The 20410-nt window shown below is 36.1% G+C and overlaps 1 protein-coding gene across 1 annotated transcript in view; it reads left to right on the forward strand.

Annotated features, from left to right (window-relative positions):
• Nucleotides 1–20344, forward strand: part of LOC110378002 (ryanodine receptor) — a 163501-nt gene extending 143157 nt beyond the window's left edge. The window contains exons 87-112 of the mRNA XM_064042448.1: nucleotides 250–429; nucleotides 844–964; nucleotides 1550–1660; nucleotides 2111–2238; nucleotides 3281–3411; nucleotides 3875–4035; nucleotides 4619–4820; nucleotides 5356–5517; nucleotides 6122–6278; nucleotides 6828–7030; nucleotides 7471–7674; nucleotides 9565–9683; nucleotides 11450–11546; nucleotides 11999–12130; nucleotides 13066–13159; nucleotides 13943–14098; nucleotides 14471–14570; nucleotides 14833–14984; nucleotides 15370–15500; nucleotides 15976–16134; nucleotides 16691–16898; nucleotides 17530–17661; nucleotides 18193–18349; nucleotides 18979–19088; nucleotides 19532–19634; nucleotides 19959–20344. Of these exons, the coding sequence (XP_063898518.1) occupies nucleotides 250–429; nucleotides 844–964; nucleotides 1550–1660; nucleotides 2111–2238; nucleotides 3281–3411; nucleotides 3875–4035; nucleotides 4619–4820; nucleotides 5356–5517; nucleotides 6122–6278; nucleotides 6828–7030; nucleotides 7471–7674; nucleotides 9565–9683; nucleotides 11450–11546; nucleotides 11999–12130; nucleotides 13066–13159; nucleotides 13943–14098; nucleotides 14471–14570; nucleotides 14833–14984; nucleotides 15370–15500; nucleotides 15976–16134; nucleotides 16691–16898; nucleotides 17530–17661; nucleotides 18193–18349; nucleotides 18979–19088; nucleotides 19532–19634; nucleotides 19959–20062 (3714 nt within the window). The 3' untranslated portion in view covers nucleotides 20063–20344. The remainder of the gene's footprint in view (nucleotides 1–249; nucleotides 430–843; nucleotides 965–1549; nucleotides 1661–2110; nucleotides 2239–3280; nucleotides 3412–3874; nucleotides 4036–4618; nucleotides 4821–5355; nucleotides 5518–6121; nucleotides 6279–6827; nucleotides 7031–7470; nucleotides 7675–9564; nucleotides 9684–11449; nucleotides 11547–11998; nucleotides 12131–13065; nucleotides 13160–13942; nucleotides 14099–14470; nucleotides 14571–14832; nucleotides 14985–15369; nucleotides 15501–15975; nucleotides 16135–16690; nucleotides 16899–17529; nucleotides 17662–18192; nucleotides 18350–18978; nucleotides 19089–19531; nucleotides 19635–19958) is intronic.
• Nucleotides 20345–20410: the final 66 nt, after the last annotated feature.

Genomic DNA, 20410 nt, shown 5'->3' on the forward strand with positions numbered 1-20410 from the left:
CGCATCCCGAGGGTTCTACTACGCGCTCCCGGAAAAAGAGCCATCCTTGATAAGGCTGTCTAACATTGAAAGATTTTTCTAAATCATATTAGAACTTCCTGAGATTATGGCCTTCAATGAAACAAACTCTCCAGCTTTTTCAGCATACATAGATGATAAATAAACTTTTTCCCGCACTTCGAAACAACTCTTCAGCTATATAATGTAAGAGTAGCTCCCATTTTATTAACTCCTATTTCTCACACCCAGGAACAAGAAATGGAGAAACAAAAGCTACTATTCCACCAAGCCCGTCTCGCCGACCGCGGCGTGGCAGAGATGGTGTTACTCCACATATCAGCGTCCAAGGGCCTGCCCAGCGAGATGGTGATGAAGACGCTACAACTCGGCATCAGTATATTAAGAGGAGGCAATATTGATATACAGATGGTGAGTGGACTGTATAATGGTGTCTCGGCTGATTATCAGCCACGTCGGTTGTTCTCTGTAAGAAGATCGACCAGCTGCATAGGACATTTAGGTACTGATAATTTTTAGGGAGCAAAAACGACAACAGTTGAAGACAGTAATAGCTTAAAAACTTGTACTCTACTTTCTATATATCCTTAATTGACATAAAAAAATGCTCCTAAGGGTTTCTTAAAATCTACATAAATTACAACTATATAGGATTACATACTTGCAAGAGGATATTGGATTTTAAATAAAAATTCTTTCAAAGACCTTTTGATGCACATACAGAAGAATCAATGAAATCATTTCCCAAAAAACACTCACTTCAACAAACAAACAAGTTTTGTTTATATATAAAATAACTAAAAATCCTTTTCCCTTCGCCCCCAGGGTATGCTAAACCACCTGAAAGACAAGAAAGACGTGGGCTTCTTCACGTCGATCGCTGGTCTTATGAACTCCTGCTCCGTGCTCGATCTCGACGCCTTCGAGAGGAATACTAAGGCTGAAGGTTTGGACCAGTTTTGACTGAGTTTGGTTTAATTAATTGTTTAGTAGATTTAATTTGTTTTGTCATGTAAATCTTGAAGATATGTGACACAGAGAAAAATAGAAGAAGATATGCCCAAATAAAATTGGGGTAAGGGTAGAAAAGGTGATGAAAAATTCAAAATGTCGCGGGATACCTGAAGATTGAGATGCGAAAATTAATAATTAATTCAGAGCAATAAATGTATTAAAATAAGTGCAGCAAAATTATAAGTTTTAATGATATGAAATATAGCTACGGAATGTGGTTACTAAAGTAGGTATTTCTTTTCATGATTAAATCACAGCTTAGCAATAGCGCATTTTTGTGAAAAAATCTCTACTTACATATACTAGAAAATATTTCTTAAGCAATACTCTGATTAGGGGGTTTGAGAAGACTAAAACTGACCATTGGTCTTTTGATCTCTTAGTGCATCTGGACATCTTTACTTGACGCTCTTTATGTACTTGATATAAAATTCCTTAATATTATTTTTTCCATTTATGTATATGCAGTATATGTATATGCAATACTGTTGCTGTAACTTAAATAAATATCCTACAGGTCTGGGCGTGGGTCTGGAGGGCGCGGCGGGCGAGAAGAACATGCACGACGCGGAGTTCACCTGCGCACTCTTCCGCTTCATACAGCTCACTTGTGAAGGACATAACTTGGGTCTGTAGTATTTATTTATACTTCACATACATAGATACTTTCAGTATATGCCTAATTCGTTAAGTTTTTGTAACTACCACACAACCATGATTTACTTTTTATACTTATGGCTATGAAAGATGCAAAAGTACCCAGAGCGAAATAGAGGATTACATTGAAGCTTCTATATCTTATAGAAATAGAGGATTCTAATTTTGTAAGTAAATAGCAACTGTTATATTGGACCGTTTAATTTCACCGCTAAAGCTGAACTTTGGAAATTTTGAAGGTCATTCTGGCTAAGATTTTTCGACAGACTTTTTGTAGGATGTCTACGGGACGTCATTATTGTTAACATTGTGTTCTATTTTTCTCCTACGAAAAATCGGTTTCCGATCATGGGACGTGGGTGGGCAGGCAAAGCCTTAAAGCCAAACTTGTGAAATATAAAACAACGCCATCTATTTACAGACTGGCAGAACTACCTGAGAACTCAGGCTGGCAACACGACGACGGTGAACGTGGTGATCTGCACGGTGGACTACCTGCTGCGGCTGCAGGAGTCCATCATGGACTTCTACTGGCATTACTCTAGCAAGGTATGTGATCTGCACGGTGGACTACCTGCTGCGGCTGCAGGAGTCCATCATGGACTTCTACTGGCATTACTCTAGCAAGGTATGTGATCTGCACGGTGGACTACCTGCTGCGGCTGCAGGAGTCCATCATGGACTTCTACTGGCATTACTCTAGCAAGGTATGTGATCTGCACGGTGGACTACCTGCTGCGGCTGCAGGAGTCCATCATGGACTTCTACTGGCATTACTCTAGCAAGGTATGTGATCTGCACGGTGGACTACCTGCTGCGGCTGCAGGAGTCCATCATGGACTTCTACTGGCATTACTCTAGCAAGGTATGTGATCTGCACGGTGGACTACCTGCTGCGGCTGCAGGAGTCCATCATGGACTTCTACTGGCATTACTCTAGCAAGGTATGTGATCTGCACGGTGGACTACCTGCTGCGGCTGCAGGAGTCCATCATGGACTTCTACTGGCATTACTCTAGCAAGGTATGTGATCTGCACGGTGGACTACCTGCTGCGGCTGCAGGAGTCCATCATGGACTTCTACTGGCATTACTCTAGCAAGGCAAGTTATTAATTTATTAGGTGTTTTATCTAAAAAAAGCGGACCATACTCGTGTGTTTAAGGCCCAAGTTCACCGGCAACAGAAATGTCAGTTTTCTGGAAACGGCTGTTTACTATGTATTTTCGGGAACAAGTTTAGTTTTAAAGTAAACAGTTTTTTAAAGAAATAACAGGTCAAGTGCAAATTAGATTCGCGTAGCTATAAAAAACACGATTGTTACAAGGAAGCCCCATATTTCTCTTTTTCTAGTTGTACATCTGCTAAAAATTAACCGTCTAGCAAATCTATAATCTTAATAATAAAGGTCATCTTTATCCTTTGGTTATGGAACCCTAAAAGCAGACGTTTTACGTCAATTTGCAAAAAAACTGAAAGGTAGGGTTATTTCTCATGGTACGTGTATGACTTTATTGAATTACCCAATAAGCCAAAGCGGTACTGAAAACTCAAAGTACTGATAATAAACTAATGTCCTTTCTTTCTTACAGGAACTGATCGACCCGGCCGGTAAAGCCAACTTCTTCAAGGCGATAGGCGTCGCTTCACAAGTGTTCAACACCCTCACTGAAGTCATACAGGGACCTTGTACGCAGAACCAACAGGCTTTGGCTCACTCTAGGTATAAATAAGTACTACCTATTTATTTTCGGCTTTATTTATTTTAAAGTTTGATTTTATCGTCGTGATTGATAAATATTTTCACTTTAGTAAAGCAAAAACTTTTGTGTTATAAAATATTTTTTAATGACCCGCAGCTATGGTATGGAAATAATTTGATACTTACATAGATATAATTCTTTGACATTTCGATTTCCCGCTATATGTTTTTCTTTTCCTAAGAGTAAAATATTAAAATATAATACCTACATACAAATAAGTTTCTCGCCAGCAATTTCCACCGTGTCCCGTCGGATATAAAATTTTTCATGCAGCCTTACTCGAAAGAAAACTATCAGTCCAAATACTTCCTGAAGTCATCAAACAAACAAAAAAACTCTTCAGCTTCATAATATCAGTATAAATCAATTAACCAAAATTACCATACAATATGGGTACTAACTAAAATTACTTCTAACCCTCAGGTTATGGGACGCAGTAGGCGGTTTCCTGTTCCTGTTCTCCCACATGCAGGACAAGTTATCCAAGCACTCCTCGCAAGTGGACCTGCTGAAGGAGCTCCTCAATCTTCAGAAGGACATGATCACCATGATGCTGTCCATGCTTGAAGGAAACGTTGTTAATGGTATGTGGCTTTAATTCTTAAAGGATCCCAATAATCTGTCTATCCATTTATTTGGTTACTAGGGATCAGGAATCTTGTATAATTCATCATCTTCCGAGCTTTTTCCCATCTCTATGTTGGGGTCGGCTTCCAGTCTAACGGGATGCAGCTGAGTATCAGTGTGACACAAGGAGCGACTGCCTATCTGACCTCCTCAACTCAGTTACCCGGGCAACCCAATAACCCACATAATAGTGTAATTGCTAATGTCAAATTCCTGTATTTAGTTAACAAATTGACAGATTGATAGAATGATGGAATTATTTGGGCAGTCACTGATCAATTTCAGATTTAAATTGTCATTTGGTCAAACGTACATTAATACAGCCGTGTTCCGTACATAAGATAATAGAACTCGAATCTATTATGGTATTTTTTGATAATTTATTTAAAAATATTTAAAGAATATAGAGGTTCATACGGAAACTTAAGTAAAGTATATATTACAATGTATTTTGTAAAGACTAATTTGATAGTTTCACTATTTTCAACATATTTTTTTTTTACTTTTGCTTAAAACTTAAATGGCATTCTTCTCTCCCAGGTACAATCGGCAAACAAATGGTGGACACTCTAGTCGAATCAGCCTCCAACGTGGAACTGATCCTGAAATACTTCGACATGTTCCTGAAGCTGAAGGACCTGACTTCGAGCGCCAGCTTCCAGGAGATCGACGCCAACAATGATGGATGGGTCCTGCCGAAGGACTTTAAGGAGAAGATGGAACAGCAAAAGAGTTATACGCCGTGAGTTTTTTGCTTTTGATTTGTATATGTGATTGTAGGAATGGCTTCTCCATAAATGAAACAAAATATTTTGTGCCAGGCTTATTAAAACATACGTTTTCCTTCATGTAGTTGTTAGAAGCGGGTGATACTATGTTCAAGCAATAATTTTTGGTTTTATATGATTTGCCAGTAGTATATATATATATATATATTTTTATACTTCATCAAAATTAGAATAAAGAAATAAATATAAAAGTAAGGTCAAAGTTCGCCGATAAAACATAAACGTCTGTTTTTTCAAATCAAGTGTTTATTTTGAAAAGTGAACGTCAATATTTATAAGAAACAATTGTCCTAAGAAAACAGTTTGTTTTCTATTAACTTAAGTTTAAGAAAAATGAAATAGAATATATGCATCGGAACTGATAATAGGCATACTTTTTGGACGACTATTTACAAACATCTATTCAAAATACCAACAAACTCATTCATTAATCGATTTTCCTCGACTCGATTCACCATATCAAATATAATCGATTATTTTCCTCAACAGCGAGGAAATCGAGTTCCTCCTAGCTTGCTGCGAGACCAACCACGATGGCAAGCTGGACTACATCGGCTTCTGCGACCGTTTCCACGAGCCCGCCAAGGAGATTGGCTTCAACTTGGCAGTTTTGCTCACCAACCTGTCGGAGCATATGCCTAATGAGCCTAGGTAAGTTAGAAAGTTCTATAAATACATAACGTCCACTCCTTAGTGACGGAATGTCATACAAATCCTTCACTAAGGAATGGCTTAAGTAACCATTAAATGTCTGTGAGTGGGGACGTAAGTATATTAATACGAAAAATGGCGTGTTTTAACAATTTTGGTCGCTGATTTCGCGATTTTTGGGACTTAGGAAGATTTTTTTATTAGATGGGGGATATAGTCGTATAGTATCAAAACATACATGATTAAAAACAAATGATGAGTTTCGTGTTGTTGCAAGTTAAGAACAACTTGCAACAACACGATGCGAGAACTCAAATTTTTTGCCAAGTTATGTACCTACCAGCGCATTTATTTTAAACTTAAAATGACAAATCCCGGTGTAGACAGCAATTGTTTACTATTGAGATGACGTCTAATAGAAGAATCTGTCGTATGTCGTGTCGTATTGAAGAAAACATGCGTTATCGACCACAAATGAATTTGAAATAAAGGCGAAATTGACCACCAAACTATGATTTTGCCATTTGATGCCTATTCTTAAACAGAAAAAACCATTAACTCATTTATTAAAAGCTTTTATTTAATAAACATATCCTTCCACCAGATTGGCCCGTTTCCTAGAAACAGCAGGTTCAGTGCTGAACTACTTCGAACCATTCCTGGGCCGCATCGAGATCATGGGCGGCTCCAAGCGCATCGAGCGCGTCTACTTCGAGATCAAGGAGTCTAACATCGAACAGTGGGAGAAGCCGCAGATTAAGGTATGTATTTTAAGTGCTAGGTAAACTTTTTGGCGTCAGCGTAGAAGGCCATTTTAGCCGACTTCAAAAAGGAGGTTCTTAGTTTGACCTGTATGTTTGTACGTACATAATTATCTCGCGTTATCTCGCGTTTGGTTGAAACGATATTTATACGGTTTTCAACATAGTGTTTGTCAGACTTATGGGAAGGTTTTAGGTAACGAGAAAGAAAGATTAATTTGTAATTTAAAAATCTTCGTTTTGATGGAGAAAATATGTCGTAGATATGTATCTTATTTTGTTGACAAAAGCAAAATAAATAGCTTGTAGTGAAAAAACTGTGACGTCATAATTCGCGATTTCATACAAGCGGCATTTAATGTAAACGTTTTTGACAGTTCATTCAAAGAAGAATTGAATGAATTACTTAATCAATTTGAGCATAATTGTTTGCAGTAGTTTGTTTAAAATCTATGTGTGTAAAAAGACATATCAATATTGTTTACCTTTAAACAAAAATCTTATTCAAAACCAAAACTAATCTTCTTAATCTTCTTCTATCTTCTCCAGGAATCCAAACGCGCGTTCTTCTACAGCATCGTCACAGAAGGTGGTGATAAAGAGAAGTTGGAGGCCTTTGTGAACTTCTGTGAAGACGCCATCTTTGAAATGACCCACGCTTCCGGTCTGATGGCGGCTTCGGAAGAGTCTGTTGGCGGGACGAAGAATAGGGAGGCCAGTTATATGTATATGGGTGATGATGATGATGAGAGGTGGGTCATGAAAATGTTTTTATTTATTACTATAGCATCTTCTAGCAGTTTCACCTGCGTACTGTAGGAACTACTTCGCGCTTCCGGGTATAAAGTGACCTTTCTGGCTAAATGGACTATTTAACACGGAAAGAATTTCTCAAATCAGACCAGTATTTCCTGAGTTATGAGCGTTGAAACTATACAACAAAAAAACCCTTCACCTTTATAATATTAGTATAGATTTCTACCCTATATTTCTATGTACTTCGTGTTTCTATAAATTACCTATCCGTTTTTTATTGCGGTTAGACATTGCAATTTCATATAATTTATATATTATGCTAGGTATATATTTTATATATAGAAAATTCAATCTCTAATCCCAAATCAGAGGATAGATATTTTATAGAAATCCATCGTTATGGGTCAACTTTACTAATGTTATTCACCAATTTCAGAGCCGGCAAAGATCCATTCCGTCGCGGTCTCCAGTCAGTGAAAGACGGCGTTGCCACAGCATTCTCGTCCCTATCCCCTTCGAACATAAAGCAGAAAATCGCGGACATGCAACAAATGCCACCCGCCGAGTTAGCTGTGGGATTCTTCAAAATGTTCTTCTATTTATTCTATTATTTGGGCTACGGAGTTCTTGTCGTTGTCAGGTAAGAATTTAAACCTTAATGGCTCTACAAAAAAAACGTAAACATATGTTGAACACTTGTGTGGTTGAACGTTCTTATTTGTTTGTGAGAGAAAAGAAAAATACGTGTCCATTAATTTTAGGGTTATCTAAAAGACGGACTACTTTTGTCATTCATCATACGTGTTGTAGCGGAGGTGCCATAACGGAAAATCTCCTAAGAAAGTAGCGCGACAACATGTGGGTGTTCGGGGGACGAGGAACGTTACTGTCCGCTTTTATACGCCTTCTTTAGACCCGCTCATGTTTTGTAGTACCAAAAATCGTTGACAAATGTCTCAAAGAACCAAAACTCCTAGTTAATTCACTCTTAACTGATAGTTTTGGTCATGCCCATCGTACGTATTTGACCTAAAAGAAGGCGCCTGACCTACCTGCATTATGGCATTTCCGCTCATGTTTCCTTACTCCGTGATTATATCGGGTGTGTCGTTCATAATCACATTAAATTAAATTCGTTATTATACTGGTTAATATATGTCGAATAACACAAAGATAAAAGAAAAATACGTAAAAATAAAAAAATGATTTTTTCAAACAAAGTAAATGGAATAAAAATGTGCAAAAATTAGAACACCATATAAAAGTCAGTCATTACAAACAGAAATTCTCCCTTGAAAACTGACAGCTGTCAACTGATCAAAACATTCGATACTCCTAACTTTATCTCTGCTTTACACATGATGTTAAATTATAAAAACGAAAAATGACTCCTGTGGTTAAACCACTGAATGGATTAGGTTATTTTTTTACAATTCGCCATTGAATATCATAAGGTATATGCGATATGATTTAATGTGATTGTGAACGACACACCCGATATACATATAAGGTTAATATTTGAAGGACGTTATAAGTGATATTTTACGTTTGTGTTACACGCTACGTTTGGTGCACAGTCATTGGTAAATGCTTCACTATTTCAAATTGTGGTTGTTTAGGGTTTTTTGGCTTGTGACAAAAAAAGTAGTTCAGAAGTAAACTTCGGTAAAAAAAGTAAATTGGTTCATCATCTTTAAGTAAATAAGAGTATGTCGAATATCTCACCATAATAACCATAATAAAGCTGGCAATACTGAAAAGTGTTGCCATAAAGTTCAATTTGTTTTACACTATTTATTTATTAATTATATTTCACACGTCACAAGTCAGAAATCCTCCTATATCTATGTAAATACACCAAACTTTTATTTTTCATTCACATTGACGCTGTTTCTTCTTTATTTTCACATTTTTCTAATCACCAATTAAGCATGTGTGTGTAAAAATGTGTATATACATAAAGCAATATGTCTGTCTGTAGATGAATAGATATGTATAAGTGTCTTAATTATTTATTGCACAGATTCTTCCGTAGAAGCTTAAGCACGAGAGCAAATGTAAAATAGAATTTAGGACTTTAGGAGTATACATGTACAGATACTCTATGCTTAGAATTCCATATTAAAACTTCCAAGGCAATAAAATAGTCAATGTGTACTTATCACCTTTTAAACTGGGCAATAATATCTCTAGATCCGCCTGTGTAGTTTAAGATTCAAACATATGTGTCCTAGTGTAAATGTGCGAGTCTTATTAAAGTTATTTTGACACCTGAACAGTAACTCACTTTATTATATTATGTAAATACATGATTATCTATCTATTTTAAAACATTTATTGCCAAATGGTTTGGAAATCTTCTTAGTCTTCTATATTCCCCTAACTAGACTATCCAAATTAGTTGTATACCTATCTATAGAAATAGCACTACTATCGCTTAGTCTTACACTGCCTTCCAAAAAAAAAACAGCACACAAACTTCCTCCCCAAACCCCCACAAAACCACTTTCTAACCCCATTATTTCTCCAGGTATATATTCGGAGTACTCTTGGGTCTGATGCGAGGTCCTCAAACGGATGAACCGCCTCCAGAGCCTACGGAGGAGGAGAAAATCGGTCAGTTGAGACACAGGTTGCTAGCGACACAAAGTAAGACACAACACAAGGTATATACGAGTGGCGCTTCGCAAATATGGTTGTTGGTCACTGGGGGAACTAAAGAAAGTAAATAAATGAAGTCCATTAAAATAGATTTAAAAAATAATAATTCTGTGATCAAGATTTTTGAGATTAATATTGAAAGAAACTGATTACTTTTTTAAAGTAAGTGTATGTTTTCACCTATGTATATTTTCACTCCTGCGGCGGCTCGCTGAAAGCTTTAAAATTCTGAAATGATTTTATATACTTTGCGAAGGCTACAGTTAACTTTAATGTACATAATGTACAATTCAAATGGCGGTAAACTTTAACAAAAGTACTTATTTTTTATTACATTTAGATTTTAAGATTAATCCGTAGCTAACATAAAATGTTTTCCCATAATACATTTTATCGATAACCTGATGTATCTGACACCTAATGCTAAATTAAAATTACAAATAAATACATTCTTTTATACAAAAAAAGTTGAGTACAATAAGTAAGTTAATTTATTCCAACAGTGACCAATAGCTACAACAAGAAACACTAAATCGCCAAACGCAGGTTTAACATATAACACCTACTTAATGTTTTCAAAATTATGTTCATTAATAATCATTAATTACTTATAATTGGCGTTAACATTATATGGTGTAACAAATCTGCTTTTGGGTAACAGGTAAGCTAACAGTGTATGAGGTTATTTTTACATATGGTATGAGTCAGTGACTATTAAAATTTATTAATATCAAAACTACACGACAGACTTTTTGTGTATATCATATAAATATTTCGTATCCCAGAATCCGTCGCACAAAAAGTGCGTCATGTGTAATCGCACATGCACTTAAATGCCTACTTCCTGAAAGTTTTATTATGGCTTTAATATTTATTTCTGATGTAATCAAATAATCTTTAGAAAACCAAGGAACTGGGATTACTTTTAACTTTGCCACAAATAAAATTCACTTTGGTACATTTATAGTTTTTACCATGTATACGACAATATGTTTTTTAAGAGGTCCAGTTAACATTTATGGTTGGTAAATTTGTCAAAAATCATCATTATTTCTCTAAATGTTCTCACTTAAAAATATATAATTTAAGTTACTGACTCGTTAACCAAGTTTTTATTTTATTTATAAAGTCATACTTTTACCCATATTATACAGGGAAAATCTATGTTGTGCAACGTTTAACATCTATAACTTAATGTTGTTTTTTTGTTTGTGAATATTATTGTCATCGTTTATTGTTCACTAATACCAAGGGATACAATAGTCTATGTTTGGCGAATTGTCAAACAGTATTTACAATTTCAATCTCGGGGTCAATTTAATAATCTATGGCCATACAATGTACTTTGTGGAACTTATTATGTACTCCCTTTTGTACCACCTCTACGTGTACCTTTACCCTTATGTACTACCCCTTGAACTCTCCTTTATGTATTACCCCTATATACTCTACTCACAAAATTACCCTTATGTACTCTATCTTTATACACCCTTATGTACTACCCTTTATGTACACCTCCTATGTGCGCTTTCTATCTTATATACTGCTCCTATGTACTCCCTCCTTTATGTACCTACTCCCTATGTACTCCCGGTAAATGTACGAGTAAACGTTCTGTGTTCTACTCTTATATACTCCTTCATCCACCTGAATTTAATGTATGTGAATTTTTCACCATATCGAATTGATATAACCAAGACCATTTAATTTTTAACTGACCACTAATATTGTTCTTTCTATTTATAAAAAAACAGGTTCTCGACATCTGCCGGCGTTACCACCAGCTGATGATACCGGACAGATGCAAGTGTCGGCATTCGGACTCGATATCACTAAAGAAGACAATGGACAGTAAGTAGCTAAAAATCTTTAGAAATAATAGGTGAATTTATTAGTGACGAGTTCACGACACGCCTTTATTTTTGAGGGGACGGACGTGTTAAAAATATTTAACAGATTTCCAAAAAAGGAGGTTCTGAATTCATCTTATGTTAAATTGAAATATGCCAAAAAAAAAAACAAAACAAAAATTTCAACGAATGTGATGCACTTGAAATACTTTCTAAGTTTAATGTCTGCTACGGCGTAGCACGGTTATTGCTACGACACTACGGACTACGACAGCGACGAGGATAAGGCACATTTTTCCCTTGCAAAACCTCAATGTGAAATAGAATTGATATTACTACAAAATACCCATGATTTTAACCAATAACAACCAACCATTTATCTAGTTTAACTACAAAATAAACCCCATATTTATATACCTAAAAATCAACGATTTATCTTCCTCAAAATTCCAGGATACAAGTAAAACCGCACGAATCACCCAGCACCTCTACTCCATCTTCAGGCGAGGAGGCAGAGGTGTCACCTGACGAGAGCATAGACCACACTGAGGAGCAGAGACCACCTTCTCTTATTGACTTGCTCGGGTATGTGATAGATAGATAGCTTACTAGCACCACTCCATCATCACTAGCACCACTCCATCATCACTAGCACCACTCCATCATCACTAGCACCACTCCATCATCAGGCGAGGAGGCAGAGGTGTCACCTGACGAGAGCATAGACCACACTGAGGAGCAGAGACCACCTTCTCTTATTGACTTGCTCGGGTATGTGATAGATAGATAGCTTACTAGCACCACTCCATCATCAGGCGAGGAGGCAGAGGTGTACCACGTCACTGACTAAAACCCACGTTTTGTACCAGGGACACGGTAAAACTTAATGCCTTACGCATCCAAATTATTTTTTCAATCACAATGAGGGTCTTCTCAAATTTTTCTGCCACAGGGTGGCGCCACGTATGCATCTGGTCCAAACAGCTGTCAAATAGTATGGAATTGTAGGGTCCGAACTTATTGTTTATTGAAATTCTGTTATATTGGAAGTGTTATTGATTTTATTATGGACTACGGTCAAAATGAGGTTTCCGAACTAAAAATTGAGCTAAGAGAGAGGGTGCAAAAGTCACTGGTACTAAGGAAAAGCTTGTTGAAAAATTTGTTAACACAATATGATTTAGTTTTTTTTATTTACTCAACCGCAATAGTAAAACAATAATGCAGTGCTTTAATTATAAAATTTAAAAAAATACTAAAATCGTTCACTATTCATAGTAAAGATAAGCACTTTGACAGTTACCTGGACCTGACGATTCGGTGCTGCCACCTCGTGGACATTGCCATTTTAGAAAACCCTCATTGGATGTCGTTTGTATCGTGGGCCATATGCATCAAAATTACTTTAGTCTATTCTATGTTTCGACACTAAAAGGTTATTGTTATCCCAAAAAACACATGCAAATTATATACAAACGGAGATTCTGAATAACTGAATGATGAAACTTTTTTATAAACAGTGGCGAACAAGCCAAGAAGCAAGCTCAAGAGAGAATGGAAGCGCAAGCGGCTCAACAAGCTGCTATGTCCGCCATTGAAGCTGAGAGCAAAAAGGTAAGTTAACGACATTATATTGTCTATGCTTCGTCTACATAATTAATGATACCTTTATGTTGTATATGCTTCGTATACATAGAGTAGCGTAGGTATATTCGCAGTGCTTTGAAATAAAAACATTTGAAAAAAATAATTAGGCAAATCGTAAGACAATCCGCAGAAATAGTAAGCTTTGGTAGATCAGGCAGTCGTGCTTGTCTCACTTCATTTTCTGCTTAGAAACATAGGTAGAAATTGTATGCATAAATTGTTAAAACTATTTTGAAATGATACTGAAAGTTCTACATTAATTCATATTATTTAATGTACAAGTAATTTATGAGCATGTTATGGCAAAACTTTTTTTCGTCATGGTCCAAAGAACCAGCGGTTAATTTAGGTGGGTATGAGCCATACTTGTGCTCAGAATTAAGTTGCGCATCGCCATTGACTTTTTATCAAAAAGTGTATTAACATATTCATTACATCATTGCCATTTTTTGCCAATTAATGCAGCCTGGACGCTCGAAATCATTTTTGAGGCCAAAAAAGGTACAATAGCATTTCCATTTACTTATATCAATATAACTAGATAAGTCCCTATTTCACATTTTTTTACCTCCTTTCTCTTCCCTGCTATTAACCCTCACTTTACCCTGTTTTTAACCCCCATTTTACCCTTTTACTATCCCTAATTTTACCTTTTTACTATCCCTATTTTTACCCTTATACTATCCCTAATTTTACCCTTTTATTGACCCTAATTTTACCCCGTTTCTCAACGTTCACTTTACCCCCCAGGCGGTACAAGGGCCGGCCCCATCAGCGCTGTCTCAAGTGGATCTCTCGCAGTACACTCGCCGCGCAGTATCGTTCTTAGCTCGCAACTTCTATAACTTGAAGTATGTGGCTCTCGTGTTAGCGTTCTGTATCAACTTCGTGTTGCTGTTTTATAAGGTACGTAAGATTTTTTTTTATTTTGGCGGAAAATATACCTGCAGTCAATTTGAGATTTAGATATCAAATGAAAAAAAATAGTAATAAAATGCGTGCATGATTCTCTACCAATTCCGTGATTTTAATAAAAAGCTTTTAATTTGTTATCAATACGCAAAAAGTTATATTATAAGTAAATATTGGTACATATAATGCTTTGGTAATTGGTACATGTAAGCTACATATGGTAAAAAAAAATCGACGCAAAATCTATGTTTGTACAGAAACGGGTCCGACACCACTGAACCGACTGGAAAATTCTTTTACTTTTGGGAAGCTACACGCGGGTGAAACCGTAAGAGGACTTTAACCACATATTCTATGCTCTTCCAGGTATCTACTCTGGATGCTGAAGGTGGTGAGGGTTCAGGTCTGGGTGACATCATTGCTGGTGGCGGTTCAGGGTCTGGAGCAGGTTCTGGTAGTGGCGATGGTAAGATATATTTTATATATATTATAGACCCAAGTACCTATGTAGTTTAAAACAACCTATTTCTAGGTGGCGAAAAAGTTACTGCTAAAACTTAAAAGCTCCACTAAAACCGAAGCGAAGATTTCACTCTATTTTAGGTACAGGATTCACTCTATTCTGTAGTTCAAAATCTTATTGTTTCTTTGATTCCCCTCCCCGATTCTTAAGGTACTTTCACAGTCCTTAAAACAAATAAAATAACATTACCCTATATAATTTTCAGGAGGTAGCGGCGAATCAGGCGAAGACGACGACGCGCTAGAAGTAGTGCACATAGACGAGGATTTCTTCTACATGGAGCACGTCATTAAGATGGCCGCCGTGCTGCACTCTATCGTGTCTCTGGCTATACTTATAGGATATTATCATCTTAAGGTGAGTTTTATCATCATTTGCTTAGCCTTTTCCTTATTTGTCTATAGGTATTTAAATTATTGTAAGTAAATAATATTATATACCTACTAAGCACATTCCACCTTATTATAAAACGTGGTTTTGTACCTCGTTTAAACCACCGTCCCGAATAAAGTTAGCGTAGGTGCTAAAAAAAACTAATTTTAGGTGCATCGGCCTAGAAATCGGTGTCTAATGGATATTACTAAGTTAATTTTGCCACCGACTTCTAGGCCGATGCACTAAAATTAGTTTTTTTTTGCTTTTTAGTGTTTTTGGAAGTCGTGACGTTACGTATCTACAAGATGTAAAAACATTCCTTATCCTAAAAAACATTTTAAAATATTTCTTATTTCCTATATTCCAGGTGCCGCTAGCTATATTCAAACGTGAAAAGGAAATCGCTCGTAAACTGGAGTTTGATGGATTATACATCGCGGAACAGCCGGAAGACGACGACTTGAAGAGTCATTGGGACAAACTCGTTATATCTGCCAAGTTAGTTATATTTAACTTGTTTATATAACAACAGAAATGACCAATGGCCAGTTAGGTTGTGTTCTACAGAAATTATTTTTAAATTATACGATTTCTTCACAATACTTACTCATCCTTATATACCAGTTCACTGCTACAATACCGACAAAATATCCTTGGAATCATCTGCAAACATATAACGATAAGTATCTGTCTGTTTGTAACAGTGACAATATCATCTTAGGTAAGGCATGTTTTATGGAGCTGAATTTTTGATTCCTAACTCCTACGTCCAGATTTCCTCAAAGATATACGCATACCTAGACCAATAAAAGAACATTATTAAACAAGTAGGTATTTTCCAAAAAAAAATTCAACCCACTAATGTATCTTCGTACCTATTTATATGGATAAAAAAGTTTACATATCAAACTAAATTTTAAAGCGATTTTTCAAATCATATCTTCAATACTTACATAAATTAAATCTTTTTCAGATCGTTCCCCGTGAACTACTGGGATAAGTTCGTCAAAAAGAAGGTTCGCGCCAAATACTCTGAAACTTACGACTTCGACTCCATCTCTAACATGCTCGGCATGGAGAAGACTTCCTTCTCCGCGCAGGAAGAAGAAGGCAGCAAAGGACTTATTCATTAGTGAGTATTTTTTGTAATTCTGGTGGGGTTTAAAATAACGATGTGTGTCTCGTCTGTCTCATAATTATCATCATTTTGTCCAACTTTCCATAAAGGAGGAGGTTCCCAATTTGGATGTTTGTAGTTTTTTTTAGTTTTTCTTTATATTAAAACTGACTTTTAATTATATTTAAGACCGACAAAGCCCTCTAGAATAGAAAGCACTTTGTAAAAGAATGTCTTGTAGCTCATATTTATTCACTGGTCATTTACAATACATTTTTGAGGTAGAAAAACATTTCAATTTATTTCGATACTTTAAAAAGCTACATTCATATTTTGTGTTTACAAATATTGCAGAGCATCTGCAAGTCATCAAGTAATTTATTTCATTTAAGACTTTACAAGCATTCAACAAAGTCAAAAATATTCTAGTTGCCCAATTTAAAAGTAGCTTATATGGAGAAGAAAGTGCAATAAAATCCACACTTACTCTTTTTCATCATCATCAAATGACCAACCTTACAAAAGGAAACTTAATAGAAGGGAATTTAAAAAAAAACTTGTCTATTCCCAGCATAATCAACATAGACTGGCGCTACCAAGTATGGAAAGCTGGCGTGACGATCACAGACAACTCGTTCCTCTACTCTCTATGGTACTTCTCGTTCTCTGTGATGGGGAACTTCAATAACTTCTTCTTTGCTGCTCATCTGCTGGATGTGGCTGTTGGGTTCAAGACGCTGAGGACTATCTTGCAATCTGTCACGCATAATGGGAAACAGGTATGTTATTTAACTATTTTTTTAATACTGTTAAATTGTGGAAAATTTATACTACTATGTGTTTTACGAGATCAGCGTTTCTATAATCCTGAAAAATGCTGTTAAAATTTCAATTGGGTCAGCCATATGCCATTTTATATTTTGAATAGTCCTCCATTGAGTTACACCTAACGCAAGACCCCGTTTTAAGATAAGTGTGAAGAAAAGGGGCACTCAGGATTTTCAAAGTAATTATCTTGATGCAAGGGTAAAAATGCTATAAACCAGCGAATCTTGATATATCATGGGCATAAAATATTCTAAAACCACTAAAATTCGAAGGTTCTTATTTCGTTTAGACCTATTATAGATTCTTAAGAAAGGTGCACGGTTCCAAGAAGTGGGTCTTATGGAGAAGTATTGCACGGACTAGCAAGCCCAGCGTAGGACGTCCACCAACAAGGTGAACAGACGACCTCATATAGGTCGCCGTCGACGCTGGATGCAGGTCGCCTCCAACAGGTATCTGTGGAGATCTAAGGGGGAGGCCTATGTTCAGCAGTGGACGTCCGCCGGCTGAGATGATGATGATGATGATGTTGATGATAGACCATCAATCCAGTCCTTACAATATTTTTTATGTGTCTTTCAGCTGGTATTAACAGTGATGCTGCTAACTATAATAGTGTACATCTACACGGTGATCGCGTTCAACTTCTTCCGCAAGTTCTACGTGCAGGAGGAGGATGATGAGGTCAACAGGAACTGCCATGATATGTTGACGGTAAACTATTTATCTATATGTACTAAATACCCATGATATTCATGATCTTCTTAAGCAAGTTTTTGTAGAGAATCAAAAAAATATGGTTGAAATTCGGTATGCCTTGGGAGGTGTAATAAGATTAAAAATACTACTACAACCAAACTGAAAAAACACAAAGGGAGTATATTAGGGGAGTTCTTAAAGGAATTCTTTGGGGTAGTACCAACTTCGTGCCTTGGGGGGTACATAAGGGAGTGTATGAGGTAGTATATTTTGGGAATTCATAAGAAAGTACTTTTGGGGGATAATATAAAGGATAACATAGGGGATGACATAAAGTAGTAAGTACATAGGTAGACTACATAAAGGAAGATCATAAGGGAACTACATAGAAGATAAGACAATACATAGCGATATGAGTACATAAGGGACTTTTATGTACTCACCTTATGTCCTCCTTTTTATACTCTCATAGGTGAAATACTTGCTTCTCTGAAACAAAACATCTACATCCCCTTTCAATAAAACATTAACTCTTTTTCCCCCTAGTGCTTCGTGTTCAACCTCTACAAGGGCGTGAGAGCGGGTGGTGGTATCGGAGACGAGCTGGAGCCGCCCGACGGAGACGACTCCGAGGTGTACCGCATCATCTTCGACATCTCCTTCTTCTTCTTCATCATCGTCATCCTGCTCGCTATTCTCCAGGGTAAGTTATAGAGATAAATAGAAAAAAAAAACAAAATCCGCCGAAAGTCTTTTATTTTTCTTCGTTATTTAATTTCAAATTCTTGGACTACCAATGAGACAAAGCTAGCAATGGATATATTGATTAATCGGGATGGCCATGTTTTTTCTCACGAGTAAAAGTCGACTTTGCTCCCTGTTTTAAACCGCAAAACCCACATGTTCGAGTTACTGAAGTGGAAATTTTTCTACACCCTTTATTAGTATAAAATTTTCTTTTTTATGTAAATATGGAATTAGGCTTATATAGCTTATGTATATAGTTTCAAAATTATGTTATAATTAAAAGATAACGGGTTTTACTACAAAAACTTTAAACCCTGTTTTACACTTGTCTAATAAAATTTTGGCTGCAAAATGAACCATATGTCAACGTCATAATTTGAAATTTTTTTAGACAAGGCATAAACTGACGTTTAAAAGTTTTTGTGGTAAGACGGAACATGTTTTTGTGGGATTAACCCGTTTTATCTCGGAATGCAATACACGCGAGACACAATTGATTTTAATTTTTTTATAAGCATTGTTTTATACTAAGCGACATACAAGAGGTTAGTGTACTCCATCTAACGTAAAAATGTACTATTTCAGGTCTGATCATCGACGCGTTCGGAGAGCTGCGTGACCAGTTGGAGTCCGTGAAGGAGGACATGGAGTCCAACTGCTTCATATGCGGCATCAATAAAGACTATTTTGATAAAGTACGTATATTTTTATAAAGTTTTTAGGTAGCTATAACTTTTAATTATTCGACAAAATTTGAGGAACGAAAATACTATAAGTATTTCTAACCATTGTGAGGAGAGAAGACGTTGGTCTATTTGATTTGAAATCGCTGGATTATGAACATTTCTGGTCATTAAATTTACTGAATTTCGAGAACCTTGCAAATAACTTTAAAATTTTCTAGTAGAATAGGAAAACGTGTTACACATCATACCTAAAAAGTAGTCACAAATTATTAGTTATTATTTTCAAGCGCTTTTTACGGAACGGAAAGTCGGTGTACATTTGCTACTTCTTCTTGAGAGAGATAAATGCAAAATTCAATTTATATTGTCTGTATTTATGAACATATGTTTATGCGAATAAATTAAGAAAACTTGATTTAAATACGTATGTAATAATATTTGTTTGTTTACAGGTGCCGCACGGGTTCGACACTCACGTGCAGAGGGAACATAATCTAGCGAACTACATGTTCTTCCTCATGCATCTCATCAATAAGCCCGATACGGAGTATACAGGTATGTTGTATTATCTTTTATGGTAATAAAATTTAAGTGAAATATGGCATTTAATTGTGTTTTTCTATATATTTTTTCCAAAATGTGCCTACCATGATCTGCACGTACTTTTTAATACCTAATTGAGTTGAAAAAAAGCATCGATCGCATCATCGATATCGATTTGTCTAAAAAAGGATATTTTTAATATAATAAATTTTAGTGATTCAAACATTTATTACTGGCCCCAATACTTCCTTATCTATTTACCTGCCTCATTTAAGTTAGAAGAACTTAAAAGTTGTAATTTTTTTCAAAAAGTCCATAACCTATATTTTTTTTCAGGTCAAGAAACCTATGTCTGGAACATGTACACACAAAGATGTTGGGACTTCTTCCCCGTGGGAGATTGTTTCCGAAAACAATACGAAGATCTAATGGGAGAATAAACTCCCCAAGCATGGCAACACTCGCCAACAGTAGCAATCTGACATTTATGCTCAAGCAACACCAAACGTCTATGGTTTTAAAAGATTCGTTGTTTGTTTATGGTTTTGTAAATAATTGTGCGCTTTGAAGTTTAAATAAGATATTTTAATAAAGTGGGAATTGAATATTTTTACTTGAATTGCTTTTATGCTTGTCTGAAAGTTACAAAAAAAGTACCTTTAGAAAATCGTGGTTGTGCAATAAAATCCAAAGTACACGAATCTTTACTAAAATCGATTAAATCAAAGAAAATATCTATAAAATAGCTTCAATCGTAAAGTTCAAATTCTCGAAATTTCTAAATAAAT

Source organism: Helicoverpa armigera, chromosome 28 (assembly GCF_030705265.1).
Source record: "Helicoverpa armigera isolate CAAS_96S chromosome 28, ASM3070526v1, whole genome shotgun sequence".
Taxonomy (NCBI): Eukaryota; Metazoa; Arthropoda; class Insecta; order Lepidoptera; family Noctuidae; genus Helicoverpa; species Helicoverpa armigera.